At 41.3% G+C, this 22463-nt stretch overlaps 1 protein-coding gene across 5 annotated transcripts in view; it reads left to right on the top strand.

The window, feature by feature from the left end:
- Positions 1–217: 217 nt before the first annotated feature.
- The window catches only part of whrna (whirlin a), a 227962-nt gene continuing 205716 nt past the window's right edge, over positions 218–22463 (top strand). For 2 of the 5 annotated variants that reach the window (XR_015130362.1, XM_086300187.1), the window contains exon 1: positions 218–1799. Coding sequence is in view for 4 of the 5 variants with exons in the window: in XM_086300187.1 (XP_086156313.1) it covers positions 1056–1799 (744 nt within the window). In the remaining variant the exon portion in view is untranslated. The remainder of the gene's footprint in view (positions 1800–22463) is intronic. The other 3 variants (XM_086300188.1, XM_086300185.1, XM_086300186.1) reach the window with 2 other exon arrangements.

Below are 22463 nucleotides of genomic sequence, written 5' to 3' on the forward strand. Positions count from 1 at the left end.
CGTGTTTGTCGGCACTTTGTTCTTGGTTCCTCTTGTGCCACCCCATTTATAAAATCCTTCAAACGACCCTGAGTAAAGAGCAGTTTATTGTTGTGTCTAATTAAAGATCCATTTACTAACTTATTGGCGTCAGTTGTGACACGAGTGCTAGTTGCTAATTCCCACCTACTAATTGGCTGCATGAGGTTGCGTCATTTCCTGACAGGGGACGGTCAGAAGCGAGAGATCCGCCAGTCTTTGCTCAGTCGCTGTAGTAACGTTTGGGAAGCGGACTCTGAGCTGCAGGTCACCGTCGCACTTCAAGCAAACGGATAATAAAAGCAAAAACCAACAAAGCTCTCTTGTTCCGTGCGGATGTGCATAGATAGATATTTTTTGCGAGCTTGAAGTCGTTTGGAAGTAAAACGGTGACCACAGCGGGATATTGAACTCCTCGAGACGCGGGGCAGGAGCCCAAAAATAAGTTTTCATCCTTTTCTGTTTTCTTCATCGAAGGAATTGTTATTCCTTTTTGCCGAATTTGTTGGACTGAATGCGTGTAATTTTCAGTTCCGGTGTTTATTCTGAACTGGAGTGGGGCTGTTGACGGCGAGGCGGACACCAGAGAAGCGGCAGCTCGGTAGCCACCTGACCTCCTGGAAAATAAGACGGCAGCTGATGACACGCAGGCTGAGAGCTTTACGTGGCACATTAGTAAGCTCACTGACGGAGTGGGACGAGTTTTCCACGCGGCTGTTGCATTCCCAGCCGTGACGCACCGTTTGCGCGTGAAGTTTGCGGAATACTGTTAGCGATATCTAATCAATATTAGCGAGATAATTTGGGTGAACGCTGACATTGAGTTGGGCATAATTCTCTGAACTTCTTTCGTGTCTGCGAGAATAACAGCCTGAAGTGGTTCATCTGTCGGTACCGGAGACCATGGGTATAACCGCGCTGCAAGTGCTCCAGTGGTCGTGATGCCAAGCGCCGGTCTGATCCCGCGCGTCCATCCCGTTATGTGCGCTCTCTAACCCCGCAGAAGTGTGGTGCCCTGTCCCGGTCACACCGCCAGGATGAGCAGCACCGACCTGGAGCGCATGTCGCTCAGCTCTTCGGCAAACTCTGTGGCGTCCAGCGCACGGACGCTGTCAGCTAACGTGAGGAAGCTGCACAACGCGCTCAATCTCCTGCTCAACGATTTCGAAAGGGAGCAGTTCATCCACTGCCTGAATGTCTACCACTCCAAACGCAACGTGTACGACCTGGTGCAGACCCTCAATGTCATCCTCAACGCTCCCAGCAAACGGCAACTTCTGCCCATGCTTCGGCTGGTGATCCCCCGCTCCGATCAGCTCCTTTTCGAGCAGTACACCTCGGAGGGCCTTTACTTAAAGTCGGATTTAGTTGCAAGCAACGGACACGCCGAGCCGTCCCCGGGCGAATTCCTCAGTGCTAGCCCGACGCCCCCGGGGCATTTCTCTCCAAACAACCCCCCCGAGTTTCAAGTGGCGCTGCGGGGCTCTCCGGACAGCTTCAGCACCAGTAGCGACGGGACAGCTCCCCTGGTACCTCTTCTCGGGAGGAACTTTATCCACGAGCCGCCCGGTGAGCTGCGCCAGGTCACCATGAAGCGGCACAAGAGCAACGAGGGCCTGGGCTTCAGTATTCGCGGCGGTTCGGAGCACGGAGTCGGGATCTACGTGTCCCTGGTGGAGCCCGGGAGCTTGGCGGAGAAAGAGGGTCTCCGGGTCGGTGACCAGATCATGAAAGTCAACGACAAAGTCTTCGATAAAGTCACCCATGCTGAAGCAGTGAAGGTAAGCGTTGCATTTTTCTTATTTTTCTTACACAGCCGAAGCAAAATTCTCTTTATAATAAACAATAGATGTGTTGTTAATATATGTTAGATCCCAGCAACATTGAACTGGCACGAACTCCTGGGAACTACTTCTGCTCTAGACCTCACTATCCCGTGTATGATTATCCCCCGTCTCGTATTAATTACGTGTTTGGCCTCTGTGTCTGAAATTGACCTCTTGGCACTAACAAGCTCCGATGTGTTCAGGGGAATTAATTTTGTCCACTGAAAGCAGCTTTGTAATATCACTACGCATGTGCTGTAGCAACACTGGAGTGTCAGCTTTAAACTATTACTTCTAGGAAGCTCGTATGTAACCAGACACCTTCAAAGCAGCTGGTAATCATAGAAGTGTGTGTGTGTGTGTGTGTGTGTGTGTGTGTGTGTGTGTGTGTGTGTGTAATGAGGTCATTAATTTAACGCTATAACTTAGAATAAAGATGACTTTATCCCCGAGCACTACTGTTAATGACATTGAGCGCAAAGGACACCTATTAGTAAATGAGGTGATAAAAGAGCATGTGCGAATAAGTGTGCAGGGCAGATTGATTTAGGAGGAATTCTATTGAGGACTTGGTTTTATGAGCCTTGTGAACTGTCCATGGTGCTGAAGAGTCCTCTTAACTCTTTTACCTCTTCATCCTGACTTTTCCCCTTTGGCTCAGTTCTTACCCCCATAGGGATTTTTGTTGTGATTGCACTCATTGACACCAAGGTTGTACTCACAGCTCAAGCAATCACAGTTCAAAAGCGCAAGTCAGTTTTAGCAGGGTTGTAAAGTTGCATCTCACTTTAATTGTTTTATGTTGTTAAGAGATTCAGAAACTCACTTTCTTAATGCATAATTACACTGAATATGTAAATATACACTCACCAGCTATTTTTAGTATGCTTGTACCAAATTGGACCTTCTTTTTCCTTTAGAACTAAGAACCCTCCTCAGAGATGTGGTTCCATATTGACATGGATAGCATTAAACAGTTGCCCATTCCACCACTTTCCAAAGGTGCCCTGTTGGGTTGGGATCTGTGACTGTGGAGGCCATTTGAGTACAGTAAAGTTATTGTAATGTTCCCAGTTTGAGCTGATTTGAGCTTTGTGACATGGTGCATTGTCCTGATGGAAACAGCCATCAGAAAATGGGTACACTGTGGTCATAAAGGGATGGACATGGTCAGCAATAATAGTCAGGTAGGCTGTGGAGTTCAGTACTGGGGCATTTTGCTGGTGTGTCGTAATCATTATGTGTTGTTGGTCTGGTGTCTCATGGAAAAGAGATTTCATTTCAGAGAAACCTCTTGTCAGAGTTTAGAATATCGGTTTATGGAGCCGGCACATGGAAAAGGGAGCTCGTCAAACACTTTTAGTGTCCATAAGATTTATTTTTCTGACACAGGTTGGAAGTATTAGTTAACAAGATTTAGTTAGTTACAATGGCAATTAAAGATAATGAGAAATGTTCACTTGGTATCCTATGACATAAAATGCGGATGAATGAAATGTGTTCACTCTTTCTACATTGCCATGTGCTGTCTTTGGCCCGTGGGCCACACGTTGAGAACCATGGTTTCAGCACATGGATCTTTTGCACTCAAAGGGTAGAAAGTTCTCTGTTAAAGTCGACGAGCTAAAGAAAAGTAGCGACCAAAAGTGCCAGGTATCAAGCTGCTTTTTAAAATGGTGGTTATCTGTAGTTGAAAGGTCACTGTTATGTTCCCTCCAGCAACCATGGATTATAGCTCAGATTGAGTCCTTTCTAACCTTCACTGGTCTTCAAAAAGTCATCCAGGCTCTGTCTGGTCTCGTCTGGGTTTTTGTAATTCACTTTATTCAGGGCTCAGCCACATGGCAATCCCCCATCTGCGTTTAATCCAAAAAACTGCACCTTTAGGCTTTTGGCTAATGCTTAGACATGAGAACATTTTATGCCTCTTTTCCTTCCCCATGGTTGCTTTAGGGCAAGTTTTGGGCTTTACGGGGTCAAGGTCCCTGACACATAATATTTAACCTCCTTTTGTTTATGGGCCCTCTGTTATCGCCTCTTCATTCCTGGTGTATTCTGTATCGTTTCTTATTGTAGCTTTGTTCATTTGATCTGCCCATAAGGGAGACACATAGGACATATACTTTCATAACCTTTTAGTGCGTTGAAGTGAAGCATTCATTGTCCTATTTTTGTCTTAATAATACATTCTCTTAAATCTGCTGACTACAGTCTTTCACAAAACTGCAGGAGACTGTGACTGTGCCTCATTTATGCATTGGCTGGAATACTAATGGCATGTCTTAGTTTTTTTAATTTTTTTTATTTCTCAATCATTTCAAGTTGTCTCTTATCTGTGGAAAAAATGCCGTTCATCATTGCTATTGTAAATAAAGAAGTGGAGCATTCTCATCCCTTAATTCCCGTCATCAGAATTCAGCTGCTCCATATTGATGATAGCATGTCTATACCTGTGACTGCTACTAGTTACCACTGCTGCATGCCCTAGTGCTGTTATTAGCTGCAAAGTGCAGGCATCCAGCCAGCAGGAGAGGAGCCTTGTCTAAGATAAAGTCCCCCTGGAGGTCATTAATGCTTGAGTTCAGTTATTTTTATGCCTTCTCAGTTTGGACTAAATTTTATTAAAGGCTTTTAGAACTGTAATCAATTTAACCTTTTAAACTCCAGGCCCACTTGAAAGTCCATCAATACAAACTCATGTTGTGCAACCAAACATTGTAAAATATAGTTTATATTCAGGTCAAGATGCTGGGCGACATTGTTTTTAATCTTGTGCTGCATCACTTCTTGTTTGTACACCCTAAAGCTTAATTTGTAATTTTAGGGATGCACCTTGAAGTGTGTGTGTGTGTGTGTGTGTGTGTGTGTGCGCGCGCGTGTTCTTGTTTTTGTTGTCTTTGATGTCATCTATCCTCCTTTTCAACAAGAGAAACAAATACATTCTCATTATCAACAGTTTTAAAGTCTTTTATCCTTCCATCACAATGTTTTTGAACATTTATTTGGCACAAAATTGATGGGAAACAAAAGATAAACATCAAACACTGCCATCGGAAAATGCCATCCTCCTAACCAATGGCAGTCATCAATAAGAGGGGAATTTTTAGATGTGGCTTCTGCTTATTTGGTGAAGTCCCAAGAGATCATGCACAGCAGGGCCCTTTTTCTGTATGATAAATAGATTCTGTGGATGACCTGGAAGCCATTTGACCTGTGTTTATGTCTGTGAGCACAGTCAGTGGCAAAGCAGATTTTTGGCCACCAATAACAAATCAATATCAGTTTAAGTGCACCCTATATTTGGAACATTGTTACCGGTTTACCTGTTGCCCGACAGCTCTTCCTGCTGAGGAAGTGAAGCAGTTACACTCTACCAAGCTCCACTGATAAAAGCAGTGATTTTACCCCTTAAAACACAGGAGTTGTTTGTCTACCACTTCTCAGTGTTATAATACATTAATTCAGAACTTAAACACACAAAGTGGATGAACAAGGAGCTGGTCCTGTTTTCTGTGAGGTAAAAATGACTGCTTTTGTCAGTTTTGTCTGGTGGTTTTAAAAGAGAATTTCTTTCTGAATGTGTTGTTTCTCCAAATCAAGAACTTTGTTGACTGTTGCCACATATCCACTTGCAGCATTAAAATAAGCTATGCAGTTTCTGGAGAAATTGCTGTGGGACTGTTGTTGTTACAGGATTTTGGTCTGTGGCTTGCTGCTAAAAATTTGGTGGTAAATAGGTTTTTATTCTCAAAATGGCGATATTTCTGAGCATCATGCTAATGTTCTAAAATGGCCTATGGGGTTTTATTTAGAAAATTTCAGTGTTAAATTATATTGATCTTCAATAAGTATTTAGAGGGTTTCATCTTTGAAAAAAGTGAGTGTCAATTAAATTCCTTTATTATTCTTATAAACTCTGGATTTTTATTTTGAATATCAGAGATATATCTGACACTGGTGGGTTTTTGTTGTTGTTTTTTTTAACAGTTAACTGTTAAGGCCTTTATTTGAAAAATCTCCCATCGTTAGAGCACCTTGATGACATACAATAAATAGTATAGTATATAAGTAAGAGTGGAAATGATCCAACTTTTAATTTGGAAATTCTTTGTTTCTTCTTCTTTCTTTTTTTTTTTTTTTTTTTTAAAAGCATATTGTTCTTCTAAGAAACAGGTGACTTTTATGTTCAAACTTGTTGATGCTATCTACTGCTGGAGCGGTGCTGCATGTGTCTCCAGTTTATGTCATTATATTACACAAATTATATTATTTATTTAAAAAAAACAGATAAATCTCAGAACTCTGGTCTCTGCTTTGATAACTGGCTCTCTTGAGTTAGTATTTCTGTACGAGTTGAAGCCTGGTCTCAGGATTTTCTACAACAATCAAAGCTGATATGTTTGCCTGATACATCGTTGCATCTCTAAATAGTTTTCTCATTAGACTCCTTAAACAACAAACCAAAGCACATCTAATAAAATTTTCTGATGATTAACTGACTGAATCTCTGTGTTTATAGTCCTTTCAAAATCCAACAGCCACGTCTGTGAAGCTCAGTGAATCTAAGCTTCTGTCATTTGTGACAGATGAAATTTCACCACTGAATAAGCAGCTGTCTGGACGCTCTTGATGAATCCAGCTGTGACAGCAATTCATTTCAGCAGTCTCGTCGCCTTGAACTGAACGCTCCGAGTATCCAACTTCAACTCTCAGTTTTAATTTATGTTTTTAACGCCAAACCAAATGTTATTAAGGTGGAAATTGTTGCAGCCCTAAATTCTAATCTTCAAGTCCAGAAATAGTTTTCTGCCACATTTACTAAGTGGTTCGAGCTGAGCGATCTCATTAGCTCTGTTTTCAGCAGGAACAGGCAGCTGTTTTTCCACGGAAGATGCTTTGATTGTCCTCCACACCACAAAAACATCTTTAAAACATGTTGATGTTAATCCCAAAGGCAACCTCTGGCTCTATGAACAGTTACCAAGAGCAATCCCCTCATTTGTAACCCTCCTGGTGACATCATACGAACTCATTAACTTGTAATCACTTGGGATACATCTGATAATTGCTTGTTTTTAAGTTTTGTACTGCAACTATATCCTCTTTAAGATCACATTAATGCGGTAAAGATGCCATTGCACTGAGCTCTCTGAATTAAATTCGGAGCGAAGCATAATAAATGCAAAGTGGGTTAAACATCTGCAGACTCTTCACAGCAGGCAGTCCGGTGCCGTCTGCATGTTGGCACTTTCTGAGCTAGACCAACCTCCGTCACAACCCTGGATTGAGCTCCAAGCTATGAATCAATTAATAGTATAACGAGATTTCTATCTGCCTCCCACCATCTAATCGACACACTGACCATTAGCAGTCTGTGGAGCTGCTCCGGGCCACTCGGCTCCCGTTCCTCTAACTTGTGGCCAAGTGTTTGCATGTCAATGTCCCTGGCAGCAGACTATGTGTCAACCCAGTGAATTTAGACAGCGGCCAAGTTTTCATCTCTTATTGAATCCCCTCACTCTCTGGTCCCTTTGCAGGATGGTGATAAAAAAGCAACTGTTCCAAACACAGGAGAGGCACACAGTATTTCTTCAGCTCACTGTAGGCTGAGGGAGACGGGTAAACATATCGAAAAGCAAACTCATCTCTTATCTTTTGTGTTCTTTGCTGGCTCTCTGTTTGTTCTTTGTGCTGCTACATCACCGCTCCTCTTTTGTTTCTTCCTCAAATCCTCCTCAGACTTGAAACCAATTAAATTAACAAAATCAGAGAGCCTGTGGCTAATGGTGAGACAAGACTTGCCTGCCTTATTGTTAACGTCTCTGGCCAGGAAAGCAAAATGGATGTCCTTATCCCTATCCTGTCACATCTTCTGACTACCTGGCACGCGGCAGAGACGATGATTAATGAAAAGCTAGTGCTGGGTAGATGCATACTTGGTTGCCAACCCTGGCATTGACTCTGGAGACTGAGGCCAAGGCAGGCTTTTAGGAAGAGGAGCGAGTCGGAAAGAAATTCAGCTGTAAGTTCTTGACACGGGAAACGGCAATCTACTGCTTTCAGAGGCCATCTCCGAACACGGGTTTGCTAAAGTGTAGTGGATTAAGCCTGTGGAGAACTATACAGGAGGGAAAGGACGGTGTGAATGAGTAATGTGCTGATGATAAAATTAGACGCAGAGGCTTATTTAAAGCCAAGCCTGTTGTTGTGGCAGGATTATTGATGCTATTTGTGGGTCTGAGATGGCAGTAAAGGAAAGAACATGCAACAATCTGGATAAGCAAATGAGCAATAGATTTACTTCAGTGAAAATCAAGACTTCCACATATTTGCTAATGAATTAAACAGAGTTGCACAGAATGATCTTTAATGATGGGTTTTAACTGCATGACACGTTTGCTAAGAAACAGCTTTTGGCTCATCGAAAAGAGATGGACCGAAATGATCATTTGTAGCTGTGTTTATTGTTATTAGTAAATATGTGTATATCTGCTTAGGTTTCTAACAAGTACAAATCATTCTTTAGCTGGTAGTTGCTCTGCTTTCTTCACCATCTGAAAAAATGACACTGACTCACAGAACATCTGATTCGGTGCGCACGTTTAAACACAGGATCCAAAAAGGCCACTCCATTGATTTATTGGCTGCCATTAACAACAGTTAGGTGGATGAATGGTTGGATGATTATTTTTTTTCTATACCTGAAATGAAATGGAAAACAAAAAGTAAATACAATTATAGACTAAATTAAAATGGCAGTGGTAACATTTTTTTTTTAATGATTTGAATCAACCAGTCCACATGTTCAGGTTCAGTCATTAATGCATCCATCATGCAGGTCTTTTAATTGCCTTTAGGGTAATAAACACTACAACTGAATGTAAGTAAAGTTTATTATCTGGAACAGACTGGGAAGTTTTCAAGGGCGTACCCTCTCTCTGGCTCTGTGACAACTGGGGGAGCAGCCCACCTACCAGCAGCATTGAACTGGATAATTAATGAATGGGCCATGGCCCCCTGGTGGGGTGTGAAGGTACTGGAACCTGAACTCATCTTGTATCTTATCAATAGAGGGAACTGAAAAAAGAGCAGTAGCTGTCAATGAAAGATGTTACAGGAGAATTAGCAAAGTTCTGTACATAAAATCTAAAAGCAAGGTAAAATGTAAAAGCAAATAAAATTAATGAGTTAAAAACCTAAAAATTGCTCAAATGAAGTAGAACAGCCTAATAAAAATAAAGTACAATGAAAAGTCAAAATAAGATTGAAATGATAAAAAAGAAGGTAGGGGCGATCGTGGCTCAAGAGTTGGGAATTCGCCTTGTAATCGGAGGGTTGCCAGTTTGAGCCCCGGCTCCGACAGTCTCGGTCGTTGTGTCCTTGGGCAAGACACTTCACCCGTTGCCTACTGGTGGTGGTCAAAGGGCCCGGTGGCGCCAGTGTCCGGCAGCCTCGCCTCTGTCAGTGCGCCCCAGGGTGGCTGTGGCTACAATGTAGCTTGCCATCACCAGTGTGTGAATGTGTGCGTGAATGGGTGGATGACTGGATATGTAAAGCGCTTTGGGGTCCTTAGGGACTAGAAAAGTGCTATATAAATACAGGCCATTTACCATTTACAATTTAATAAAAAAGAAGCTCAATAAATAAAATAATTGAATAAAGCTGTGTGTGTGTGTGTGTGTGTGTGTAGACAGGAATTAATTACAATTCAAATTAAAGAACTAATAAAAGAGGAAAAAAATATGACCAATAATACAAAAACATTACACAAAAGTACAGTGCATTCTTACAAATGAGAAATGACTTGACTGAATAAAAGCTGCAGCTCTCTGAGGGTTTGTTCCAGATCTGGAGAGGGAGCATAGAGATAGAAATTAGAGCCGTTTCAAAGGACCGGAGGGCACTGGATGGTGTATAACATAGCAGCCGGTCAGAAATGTTTTTTAACCGTTTCTTTCTTTTTTTTGCCTCATAGTTTGACAATCAGGAGCCTGCATGAAGATCTGAGAACTGCCGCATTATGAGCCATTTTCACGGTCTCAGCGAGCACTCGAGAAGCGACGTTCTGAATTAGCTGCAGCTGTCTGATCATCTCTTTAAAGAAGCCTGTAAATGCTCATTACAATAGTCAAGTTGACTTAAGATGGACAAGCTTTTTGAAGTCATGCTGAGACACAAGTAATTTAATCCTTAACAATTCAAGGACTGAAGGCTGACTGCAAAGTGGAGACTAGACATTCAAACAATCATGAAACATCTGTACGCAGTAAATTAAAAATCAATAAATAAATGCTTCGCCAGCGGTTGTTTGGTTTCCCCGATGTATAAAACCTGGCAAGCCTCCTGGCACTTAACAGCGTACACTATGTTACTCTTCGTGCCGGACAACTGGATCCTTGGGGTGGACAAATTTTTGGCAGAGCTTGTTTTTGGGATGTGAACGCCAAAGCAGGGCACTTAACTTGTAACTGAACACTATGACATACATATAATACTTATATATTAGTCTGGATATGACAATAAATATTAATCTTTTTTTTCCGACAAGGAGGAAATATGAGATGAAAGCGCCCACTGATGTCTTCAGCACAGAGACAGACCAGGGACTGAATCATCTGCCAAGCTGCCAAGAATCCCTGCTCAGAGTTTCACTACGAGGGCGGGAAAAAAAGCAGAAAAATGATAAGAGAGAAAATAATCCTGACCCAGCCTGACAGGAAAAAAGTGGGAGTATGTGACGGATAGACCAGTTGTGCACGTGTTCCCAACAACGACACAGCGAAAAGAGTTTGTTTAAAAAGTCTTTCACCACCACTGTTTGCAGTTCAGAACTCTGAACGTAGGTTGTTAAGCTGGTTAAGAGCTGTCTGGAATAAACAAGTTTGAGTGCCTTTAGGCTTGGCCTCTGGCCTTGTGTTTACATACTTGTGTTCCTTCATTTCGAATCACACTGACAGCAGATTTGCCTACTGCATCGGCAGAGTTCAGAGTGCGTTCTTGATCCCTTAAGGCATCGTAAAGGTCCACATTTGTGCTGTTTACTAAAGAGCAAAGGCCACAAATGTTGAGCTCACAGCTAAGGAAAGAAAAATTCCTCCTCTTTCCTTATTCCCAGCTGAACTGCAGCTAACATAGTCATGAGCAAGATAATTAACATCTAAAGGATTAAGTGACCCAGAGTTAAAGAATTCATTGCTGTATGTTGCTGAAAATGATTAATGAAAATGATGAAAGCATGCATACCTAACGAGCCTTTCAGGATGCACAAAACTCTAAAACCAAACCAGTTTACAAGTTGTTTTTGGCCTTTTTCTGCATACATGTTTCCATTATTACAGACTTTAAAAGTCTATTGCCTTACATAAGCACTTCGCTGGGCCGTTGGACAGCATTTTCTTTCACAAGAGGCTCATTTACTGGTGAAAATGCACACTCCTACAAGTAATTCATATTTACAATATACAACTCTGTGTACTTGATATGATTTGTATGAAAGGTGCACTATTAAATGGTCTGTATGAATGCAGTAGCCTGTAGACAATGCCACATCTGTTTCATGTCTTACTGAACTTTTCATGGTGAAGCGAGGGGAACTTTAGCTGTAAAGATTTTTCTGGTTATGTAAGTAATCATTTAAAAAGAAAACTTGACCCATAACGCTTTAGCCAGAGCTTTTATTACTTTTAGATTGTTATTAACACTGGCAATATTCATGAGAATTGATTTTTTTTTTCTCTGCTGCAAAGACAACTAAAAAAAAACATTGGCAAGAAAGTAAAGCTAAGTCTTTTTCAGTATGAATTAGTTACTGGGACAGGAGAAGTGAGAAACGTTTGCATTTCATTTATCTCAAAGTTTTTCCAGTAAGAGTACAGTGTATGAGCCATTTATATTCCTTAAATACTACATGCACAAGTGAAGTTTGAGATTTTGGGGGCTATTTTCGGCTTCCATGACACAAAAATGGCCAAAATAATTTGGGCAAATTGGTCCACCTTAACTGAGATAATGCATCACTTGCATATTTATAGAGTGATTTTCACAAACTGTTAATACAAAACATACGTTTTATAAGTAAACAACTGTGAAAGTTTCATGGTGATATCTGTTAATTAAGTATTTTAACCAGTGAATAAATGTTATAAATAAATAAAAATGTAGGAAAGTTTTACAATTCGTATTTTTAGAGGATGGTTTCTTAATTTTTTTTTTTTCTCAAAATGTTCACTTCAGTAGTGCTTACATACACCAAACCTACAAGTTTTGATTTGATTTATTTTCATGCTTAAGATTTTTAGAGTTTGTTTATGTAGTTTTATTTGAAGAACATTTTGACTCCCAAAGGGGGAAAAAAACTTTAATGTGCAATAAAACCCCAACAACCCTGAAACAAGCAATTTTGAACTCAGATTGTCTTGGTATTCAAATTTCTCTTGTGGGAATTATGCAAATGATTGCATAATTCAATAGCTAAATGCCTCATTAACTTGAATATAATGTTTCTAATAACTTATAAATATGTTTTTAATGTAAGTACCAAATATGTATTAATTTATTGACTGTAGGAAAGACACTGTGGGGAAACGGTCGGTAAATGAACATGAATGTCAAATATTTTGCATTTTGACAGCTTTCAGCCAGTGTCTGATTCAGTCTGTTATACTGTTGGGGCCCCAGTTAAAAAATCATTTTCATGTGAATGCAATACAGTCCTGTGATTGCTTGAAACTTTTATATTTAATGCAAGTTTTACTTTGAAATGGTTTTCTGCACTTGTGTTGATTTGATGGTTCTGTGACAAAATCAAGAAACAGATTTTGATTTATACTTGTAAGGATTATTTTATTTGGGCAGCAGCTGCCTGTAATTTAAGGGAGGAGATTGAAGGGTTGCGCTGGCTGGAACACTGTGATTTACCCAACGAGCAGGTGTCTCTTTGAAAACTGCCCTTGCGGGTACCCTTGAGCAAGACACTTAGCACCTAACTGCTCCACTGGCCAACAGTTATTTGGCCACCATCTTGTACTGGCTGGCTTCCAGTTGTGACCGTGTGTGTGGCTGTACAAGTGTGAAATGAGTCATGACTTAAGTTTGGAGGATCAGCGCTTCTCCTCCTCCTTATTATTCTTACATTTGACAGCTTGAACTCTCTGCCTCAAGGACAAAGGTACCCCTGCAACGATCCCCTGATGCTGGTCTTTGCCTTTTCCGTCATATCGTCTGCAAGTTTGGACGAAAACCACTCTAAACCTGACGTTATCCTGAGAGAAATGCCTGCTTTTCTTTTTGTTTTCATCCCAGGGTGTGAAATATTGCTGTTCTGTCAGATGATGTCACACACTGGTTGTGGCATCAATGTTGGACCTCGAGAGATTAATGGCCTTCTTTTAAAATGCTAATACACAAAGTGCTTAAAGTTCTCAGACCACCTGTCACAAAAACATGAAAACTATTTTAGAAATCTGTCAAAAAACTTCTTTAAAACTAAAAATCACGTTGCTGTTTATCAGGCAAATAACAGAATTAATTCACATTTTTATTTGAGGCAGCACACTGGACTTCTCAGAGGAGTCAGAAGTGAATCAAACATAACATGTGACGGACTAGAGTTCAGTTTCTATTTTGAGCTTTGTTTTGCTTAGTTTTCATTCACTGATTTATTTTTATATTTTACTTGCTTTTTACTTTTGCTTCTGGTAGGCTAAGTGGAAACCTTTGGGGTTGAAAATGAAGCCAATGTGAAATGCTAAAAGCTGCAGTTCTTTTAGGAGTCTATGGCTTCCATGTTAAAATGCCAAACTTTGCAGCATTAAAAGACACATTCACAGCCTGTTACACAAAGTAAATAAAACTAAAAGGTTGTTTCCTCCTATGTAAATTAGCTGTGGCTTTGTGGATCGTAAATAAATAAAAACGTCGGTGGTTTGATTCCCTGGCTACTCCAGTCAGGGGCAATAAAAGTAGAATTGCCCCCGATGTATCCGTGTGAGTGTAATTTAGTGAATACGGCTTGTAGTAAAAAGGTGCTTTCAGTGCGAGATTAAGATAAGATAAGATAAGATAACCTTTATTAGTCCCACACGTGGGAAATTTGTTTTGTCACAGCAGGAAGTGGACAGTGCAAAAGTTATGAGGCAAAAATTAGAATACAATAAGAATAAATACAGTACACAACTGTACAGAATAGAATAAAATAAAATACTATATACAGTAGAATAAAATAAAATAAATATACAATAAGATAAAAATAGAATACAAATACAAATACTATATACAACTGAGTAAAAATACAACGATGACAGAAAGGATTATTGCACTTAGTATTATTGCATATGTATGGATGTGTGTGCTTGATCAGTTAAAGTCTTTATTATGGAGTCTGACAGCAGTGGGGAGGAAAGACCTGCGAAATCTCTCCGTCCCACACCGTGGGTGCCGCAGTCTCCCACTGAAGGAGCTGCTCAGTGCTGTCACAGTCTGCTGCATGGGGTGGGAGATGTTGTCCATCAGGGATGACAGCTTAGCCGCCGTTCTCCTGTCACTCACCACCTCCACTGGGTCCAGAGGGCATCCTAGAACAGAGCTGGCCCTTCGGATCACCCTGTTCAGTCTCTTCCTGTCCCCAGCAGAGATGCTGCCGCCCCAGCAGACCACGCCATAAAAGATAGCAGAAGCCACAACAGAGTCATAGAAGGTCTTCAGGAGTGGGCCCTCCACCCCAAACGACCTGAGTCTCCGCAGCAGGTACAACCTGCTCTGCCCTTTCCTGTAGAGGGCGTCTGAGTTATGAGTCCAGTCCAGTCTGTTGTTCAGATGAACACCAAGGTACCTGTAGCTGTCCACAGCCTCAATGTCCATACCCTGGATGTTCAGTGGTTGCAGTGGAGAATGCTTGTGCCTGCGGAAGTCTACCACCAGCTCCTTGGTTTTACTGGCGTTGATCTGGAGGTAGTTCAGCTGGCACCAGTCCACAAAGTCTTGAGTCAGTCCTCTGTACTCCTTGTCGTCCCCATCAGTGATGAGGCCGACTATTGCAGAGTCATCAGAGAACTTCTGCAGGAAGCACTGGGTGGAATTGTGGGAGAAGTCTGCAGTGTAGATGGTGAAGAGGAACGGAGCCAGAACCGTTCCCTGTGGGGCCCCCGTACTGCAGACGACCCTGTCCGACACACAGCCCTGAGTCCTCACATACTGTGGTCGGTCGGTGAGGTAGTTCAAAATCCAGGTAGTGAGGTGATGGTCCACTCCAGAGTTCACCAGCTTGTCCTTTAGAACCGAGGGAAGAATGGTGTTGAAGGCACTGGAGAAATCAAAGAACATGATTCTCACAGTGCTTCCAGCGGTCTCCAGGTGAGCGAGGGAACGATGTAGGAGGTGAATGACGGCATCATCCGCTCCAATGCCGGGCTGGTAGGCAAACTGAAGTGGGTCCAGTGATGAGCTTGTTAGGCGCCGAAGCTGAGCCAGGACCAACCGCTCCAGGGTCTTCATCAGGTGGGATGTCAGAGCCACCGGCCTGTAGCTGTTGAGGTCCTTGGGGCGTGAAGTCTTTGGCACTGGTACAACACAGGAGGTTTTCCAGAGCTGTGGGACTCTTCCCAACCTCAGGCTCAGGTTGAAGAGGTGCTCCATCACCCCACACAGTTGGTCCGCGCAGGACCTGACGACCCTCGAGCTGATGCCATCTGGACCCGCTGCCTTCTTGCCATTAATCCTCCTCAGTTCCCTCCTAACCTGGGTGGTTGAGAGAGACAGGCTGGAGCCTTGTGTTGAGTGTGTATTGGATGCTGTTGTTGGGGGTGGGGGGGAGTGAGCAGGGTGAATAGAGGAGGTGTGAAGTGTCTGAGGTGGAACAGCAGCAGTGGGGGTGGGTGAGTCTGCAGCCGATGTTGCAGACTGCCTCATGGCTGAGTCAAATCTGTTGAAGAAATGATTCAGTTCATTTGCCCACCTCACATCCCTCCCAGGCAGAGAGTTAGAATCAGAGGTTCTTTTTTTCACTTAATCGTTTGGCTAATATTAAATGGCTCACTGTGTGATGATCTAAAATGTTTCTGCATTTTGATGAGTAAAATTCTAGCATTTTATTAGCCTGCACTAATTAGCAGGTGTGATTCAAAAACCAATGTGGTATCAGCCAAAAAGCTAGCATTAAGGCTTCAAATTACAGAGTCCAGTAGGTGATGGTGGCTACACTCATGTGTTATACAGTCTGCCATGGTTTGGTTTGATTTAGGCACTGAAAGGTATCTGGTTGGGATAAAACAAGTCCCTTCACATCATTAATGGCATTTTGCGAACTGACACCAAATGTGACAAAAAAAAAAGTATCTTACATCATTATGTGATGAGCTTGGAGTTGCTATAGATACCGGTCTCGCTACTTCCTAAACCCAAAGCAAACCAGAGGACACCTTGTGTGAATATTGGAGACACTAGATGCTTTGATAAATGTACAGCATGCCCGGGAATGAGATTAGGAGGTCTTCAGACTACGGCTGCCTCGCAGAATGCTGGAAGCGTTCCCACAGTTTTCTCCAAACATTTACTCAACCCGCAGTGAATTAATATTATCACAGTGCAAACTCTTTAATTTTCCCTGACCAACAGATGTTCACTTTGGCAGCTACAACTGAGCAAATCAGAAATCTCTACATTTTTTTTCCTCCTAGAAAAGAATAGAAAAAAGTATTTTTGTTCAGCTCAGGTTGGTGGTAAGCAGCTGCTCACAAGTCAAAGCACAAAACTCTTGATTAAGTGTTGCTTTGCTGCTCTGGCTGCTGAAGGAGAAAGAGAAAATTGATAGAAAAGAAGCTAATGAATGAATGGAACACTTAATGACTATTTTTTTGCGATGAAATGTAACACAGGAACACAGTTTGCTCCAAAGAAAAACAGCCGATTGATCTTTTTATATGATTTTCGTCCAACTCTGGCCATATTGTGGCATTTATATCATGATATATCACGGCTGGTTTTAATCACATTGTCCTTCCCTTCCAGCAAATGCAATACCTGAAGGTTTATTGTAGCTCCTCTGTTCAATTTGTCTCCATAATTATACTGTAAAATATTTATAAATTGCTTTAATTAAGTGGGCGGGAACCAGTTCTGACTGGCTTTGTGTTGTGGCATGCTAAACCAATGAATATTGAAATGTTTACTGGCTTAGGAGGCTCGATGGTGAAGACTGAGTGGGAGATTAAGGAAACACACTCATACTGTGATCCAAGTTTCTGCAGGACATAATGTTCCATGCTGAATTATATGTTGACTATTAAGCTATGGTGTGCTTGTTGATATTTTGTTCAGCTTTTTACATTGTTATTCCTAATTGTAGCATTTTTGTCACTCATGTTCATGTACATGGAAATAAAAACTCACAGCAACTTTAACCTCCAGCTTTCTAGAAGTGTCTCGTCTCTCTCCCCTTCTTTGGTATCAACTATTTGGGGCAATTGTGGCTCAAGAGTTGGCAGTTCGTCTTGGTCTCGGTCGTTGTGTCCTTGGGCAAGACACTTCACCCGTTGCCTACTGGTGGTGGTCAGAGGGCCCGGTGGCGCCACTGTCTGGCAGCTTCGCCTCTGTCAGTGCGCCCCAGGGTGGCTGTGGCTACAATGTAGCTTGCCACCGCCAGTGTGTGAATGTGTGTGTGAATGACTGAATGTAGTGTAAAGCGCTTTGGGGTCCTTAGGGACTAAGTAAAGCGCTATACAAATACAGGCCATTTACCATTTACCATTCTGTCCATCTTAATAAAGGCATTTTCATTCTCCTCTAGTTGGTCCACCTGGTGTCCCATAGACAGACTTCCTGCCAAAGTGACTCTATTGTAATGGTCTAATTGCTTTACAATGGAGCCACCAAATGCTCCAATTCACAGTGAAGGTGTCCCCAATCCATCACCTGGAGTCCACAGCGCTAAATCACCGGAAGTAGCCATTAATATCCGGTCAATGAGCTGAATCCCGCCATTTCTAGAGACTTCTGTCTGCAGGTAGGAAGTGGCTCATTCTATTAGGCCTCAGGGTGCTCTGAGTTTAACAGAAATCAGATTTTTTTTGAGTGAGATTGAGTGAAACTACCACGGTCACTCGTCATGTGAAAATTGCAGTTTTTGAATTCATTTTGTACACAAATGGTACACAGAATTGGGTTTATACACTCAAATGCTTCTGTTACTAATAACGCAATCGTGAAGACAACAATAGTCTTCTATTTTTTATTGAAACTGGTGATGCATTCAAACAGAAGCCGAGGCCTGGAGGAATATGAATATTTTTGTGTCTGTGTGTTGTGTTGCAGTCTTTGTTGGTCTGGGAGCTACAGTGCTAAAGTCTTGAATCACCATCCATTTCTTCATGTTGTGCCAGACATTCTTGTAATGTTTTAAATTGGTCTTCAGCTGTTGTACCTTAGTCCATTTGAAGGTCTTCAAAGTTTTTCTTTGGACACTGGCTGCTTTTTCAATCATTTTCAGTCCGGTCCTTGTACCTGATGATTTTCAGAGGCAATATTTTTCTTATTTTAAGTCACCATGAGCATAAAAACCCACCTAAATAAACCAGTGTTGTCTACAACTGACAAATTAACAAAGACAAAAACTTAAATTGTATCATTATTCACTTTATTACTAGCAGTCTGTTGCAAAATCACATAATTTATTTAGTTGAATCTTTAAAAATTGCCAAAGAAAACATTTTAAAAGGCATAAAGTAGTATTGTTGCATCAATGAGGTGATTCTCAAAGACCTATTGGCCACTAGGTACTAGTTGGTTGACATATCTTGACATAATCCGCAGTGAGTACTTCTAATTTTGAGAAAACTGGATAGAAAAGGCCAGGTTACAAAAGAACTGGACTGAAAACCAGTGACAACAGGTCTGATCGAGAGATGGATTTTTGGCTCTTATTGTCTTCAATATATATGGAGGAGGTCAGGAGAGAGGTCCAATAGCGAGTGTCTACAGACATCCATGAAAAAGCCTTGAGGCTCCGTCATGTTTTGAGACTACATTTTTGCCAGTGGTCTTGGGAATTTTGTGAAAATAGATGGAATTATGAATGCAGAAAAGGGAGAGGAAGTCGTAGGTAACTGAGAAACTCCGGAAATATCTCATTTCATAATCTGTTCACATATTGATCTAAAAGCAGATTTAATTCATGAAATATAATACATAATGCATATTTAAAATTAGAAAGTAAGAAAAACGCATGGATGAAAGATAAAGGTGAACTCCTTCATTCAAATGCAAGTTACAGTGTAGGCTGTAACTTGCATTTGAGATTGTAGATTACAGGTAATGCCGCGTGCGTGCACTTGCCCTAACCTTAGGTGGGATTGAATTGAGCTTGTTGGGCATTTCTCTCTGAGGCTGCATGTCAGCCATTGTAAGGTGTCATGAGGCTGCAGGATTTCTGCATGAATATCAATGAGGATTTGCGAGGTTCTATTGTTACTTTTTTTTTGTCTGTTGCTCTCTGACACATTATCAGGAGCTGGGGACAGGGAAAAGAGAGATGTGTCTGTAGCTGCAACGCACACACAAAAGCCCAGGTGATTATTATCCCGCTCAGAGAGTCAATTAGAGAGAGATACAGAGACCTTTCTGGAGTGACAGATGCATTATTAAAGGAAATAAATTTGCTTGCATTTCCCCCTTTTTTTTGTATGTCCCACAGGGCCTCTAAATCATTAATAAGGCTGACTTTTAAATCAGTTTATTGTAATTGTCTGCTTTTATTTTATCTATTATCTGTGATTTGATCATGTCCACAGCTGATTCAAACCAGTGCGTATCTAAAAGTTTTTAAACGCATCATCTTTCCGATGTCAGCACAGGCAATGTGGGAATACTCCATATGGGAATATGTGTAATTCACACTAAGACATATTGCCATGAGTTGCCAACGATAACAATGACATCATGATACAGCAATTCTACAGTACTTGATCTAGGATACATTATGATAAATTAACCAGTGAGGTTCCTCTTCTTCATCACAGTCTCATTTAACTTCCCTTCAGTTTACTGTCATCGATTTGATAGCACCAGCACAATCTGCTGAGTCAAATTGGTGGGAGAATATTTTAGATTACATGCATGTAATAATACAAATGTTACTATTATTTATTTGCAATTTTTATTGAGAACTTTAATAATCCTATGGTCAAACACTAGATGGAAGCACATCATGACAACATTGCATCATTTGCAAAAATCTGCATAATCTTTAGTTGCACCTATGAAAAAAATAAGTCTGACGGGCATAAAAGTAAACTTGGCACAAAAAGAAAGGAAATTTGTTTGGTCAATAATTTCTTTGTAACGAGGCTTCTTGTCAAAAAATCTTATTCCATTATGAAGCCTGTTTAATTCCTCTTCAGTGGTGCCACATTTGTGTCAACCAGTGTGGTTGTGTTGGTCACTCTGGCACAGACAGCACACCCAGCCTGGTCCCACAAGTGTTCAACGGGGTTGAGGTCATGACTGCAGACAGGCAATTCCATCCTCTCCACTTCCAAACTCTGTAGGTGAACCCTGCTCTGTGGGGGCAAGCGGTGTCATCCTGGAGAATGGAGTTTGTTCGCAGACAAGATTAATAGAATCAAATATAATAATGACTTAGCCATCTTATGATTTTATAGTTAGTACCTTGGTTATTTTGGCTCACTGTGTAATTAACTAGATTGACCTACTGATGTCTTTTAAGATGATAACAGGTGGAAGAGTAGATCATCTACCAGTCTGAAAGTTGTGGATCAATCCCTGCTTTCTCCAGTCCACATGTCGACCTGTCCTTGGGCAAAATATTGAACTCTGAGTTGCCCCAATGCATCCATCGGTGTCTGAGTGTGTGTGAAAGCACTTAGGCGTAGACAAAAGTGCTATATGATTGATATTTTATTGCAGGCTTTAATTTCTTGTATCCACATTACATTTGGATAGAAGAGTGTTTTTAACAGATGGCTTTTGTATTTCATGGGTGATTGCTCGCTTTCATCAGTGGCGCTGGCAACACCTGGGCACAGTGTGCCAGTGTTCTGTAAAGGCCCTCAGAGCTCTGTTGCCTGGCTCTCCTGCATGAGACACCTTACTTGGAATTTGGTTTGGATTTTGCACCAAATAACATTCTCTACACCACTTTTCCACTCATGCACTCACCCACTCCACTGATTGTAATGACTACACACACTATGGTTGGTTGAAGTTCTTTCCTTGTTTTTGTCATTTAAAATAGTCTTTTGTCCTGATTCATGTAATTAGTCCGAGTGATGCTACGACTGCAGATATGCATTGATGTAATTTTGTCTTTAGTCCAATAAAATAAACACCTTATTACTATCCAAACCTCAAGTGTCTGGACTTGGCTGTTTTTATGCCATTGTTTACATTTTCTTTTTATTTTATTTTAGATTTCTTATTGATATTTAGAACTGATAACATTGTGAGGTCACATAGGGATGCGCCAATCCAACTTTTCCCAGTTCCAGTATGATACAGATACCCTGGTTTTGTGTATCTGCCAATGCAATATAATATGCCAGTATAATAATTTCCCATTAAATACCAATTTTAAATAAAAAAAACAAAAAACAAACATTGATAAGTACATTTAATATGTTGTGCAAAACACCACCACTACCACTACCAAAAAAAATCTCCGCCATTATATAAAAGGACCAGGTGAACTCTTTGCAGAAGCAATGCTCTTCCCTTTGTAACAAAAATCTGTCTGAACGTTTTCTGTTAGCTTCCTGCTAACAGTATGTTAGTGCAGAACTGCTGGTGTGTTGCACAGTAGCTCCACAACAACACAGCCGAGAGAATGGATTGGCCCATAGAATGACTTGGATACCTGACCATGGATACCTGATGGAGCTTTTCTGTTCCCATTCCTACTCAGCTGGAGTAAGATGGTGTGGGTAACTCTGGTGATCATGTAACAACGATATAAAGAGAAATATAGCACCGGTGAATTTAGTATGCTCTCAGCACGGTTACATATTATTGTTGCCTCAGTCAATGTTAGGAGCTGCTTTTTCTGTTGTTGCAATTGAGCGCTGGTTTCCTCTGTGGTTTGTAAGTTCTGTAGTGGACACTCTCTCGCTCTCTCTCTTGCTCTCACTCACACACAAACACACACTGGCAAATTTTCCGGCACTGCCTGATGCAAGCAGCCATTCAGTGATTGCTCTACTGGAGGAGGACGAAGAAGAATTTAATAGAGTTACGTAAGCAGAAGAGAGACGATTTAAATAATCTCTTCCTGAGAAAAGGACTTCCTGGGAGGTTGTGGAGTCCTCTGATGTGTGAATTATCAGGACTGGGGTGGAGTAAAAACACTGGGAGTCTTCAAAGGAGAGCGGCTGGGTTGTATAAGCCACATGGGCTTTCTGATCGACTTTTTTTTTTTTTTTTTTACCTAGGGTTAATCACTCACATATTCAAAGCGAGACCACCAGCATAAACCTAAATCCTCTTTTGTGTGTTTGTCATGTTACATTATTTCCTTCAAGACACACACAGTGAGAGCGAGCATGGAGTTGGTTAAGTGGCCCAGATGTTTCTTTTATGTTTGTGATAACCACAGAGGAGCCCTGCTGGTCATCTATT

The sequence above is a fragment of the Aulonocara sp. 'chitande type north' Nkhata Bay genome, linkage group LG7 (genome assembly GCF_057382095.1).
Source record: "Aulonocara sp. 'chitande type north' Nkhata Bay isolate Kocher_YH1m ecotype deep benthic linkage group LG7, A_spYH_male_GT1.1, whole genome shotgun sequence".
NCBI lineage: Eukaryota > Metazoa > Chordata > Actinopteri > Cichliformes > Cichlidae > Aulonocara > Aulonocara sp. 'chitande type north' Nkhata Bay.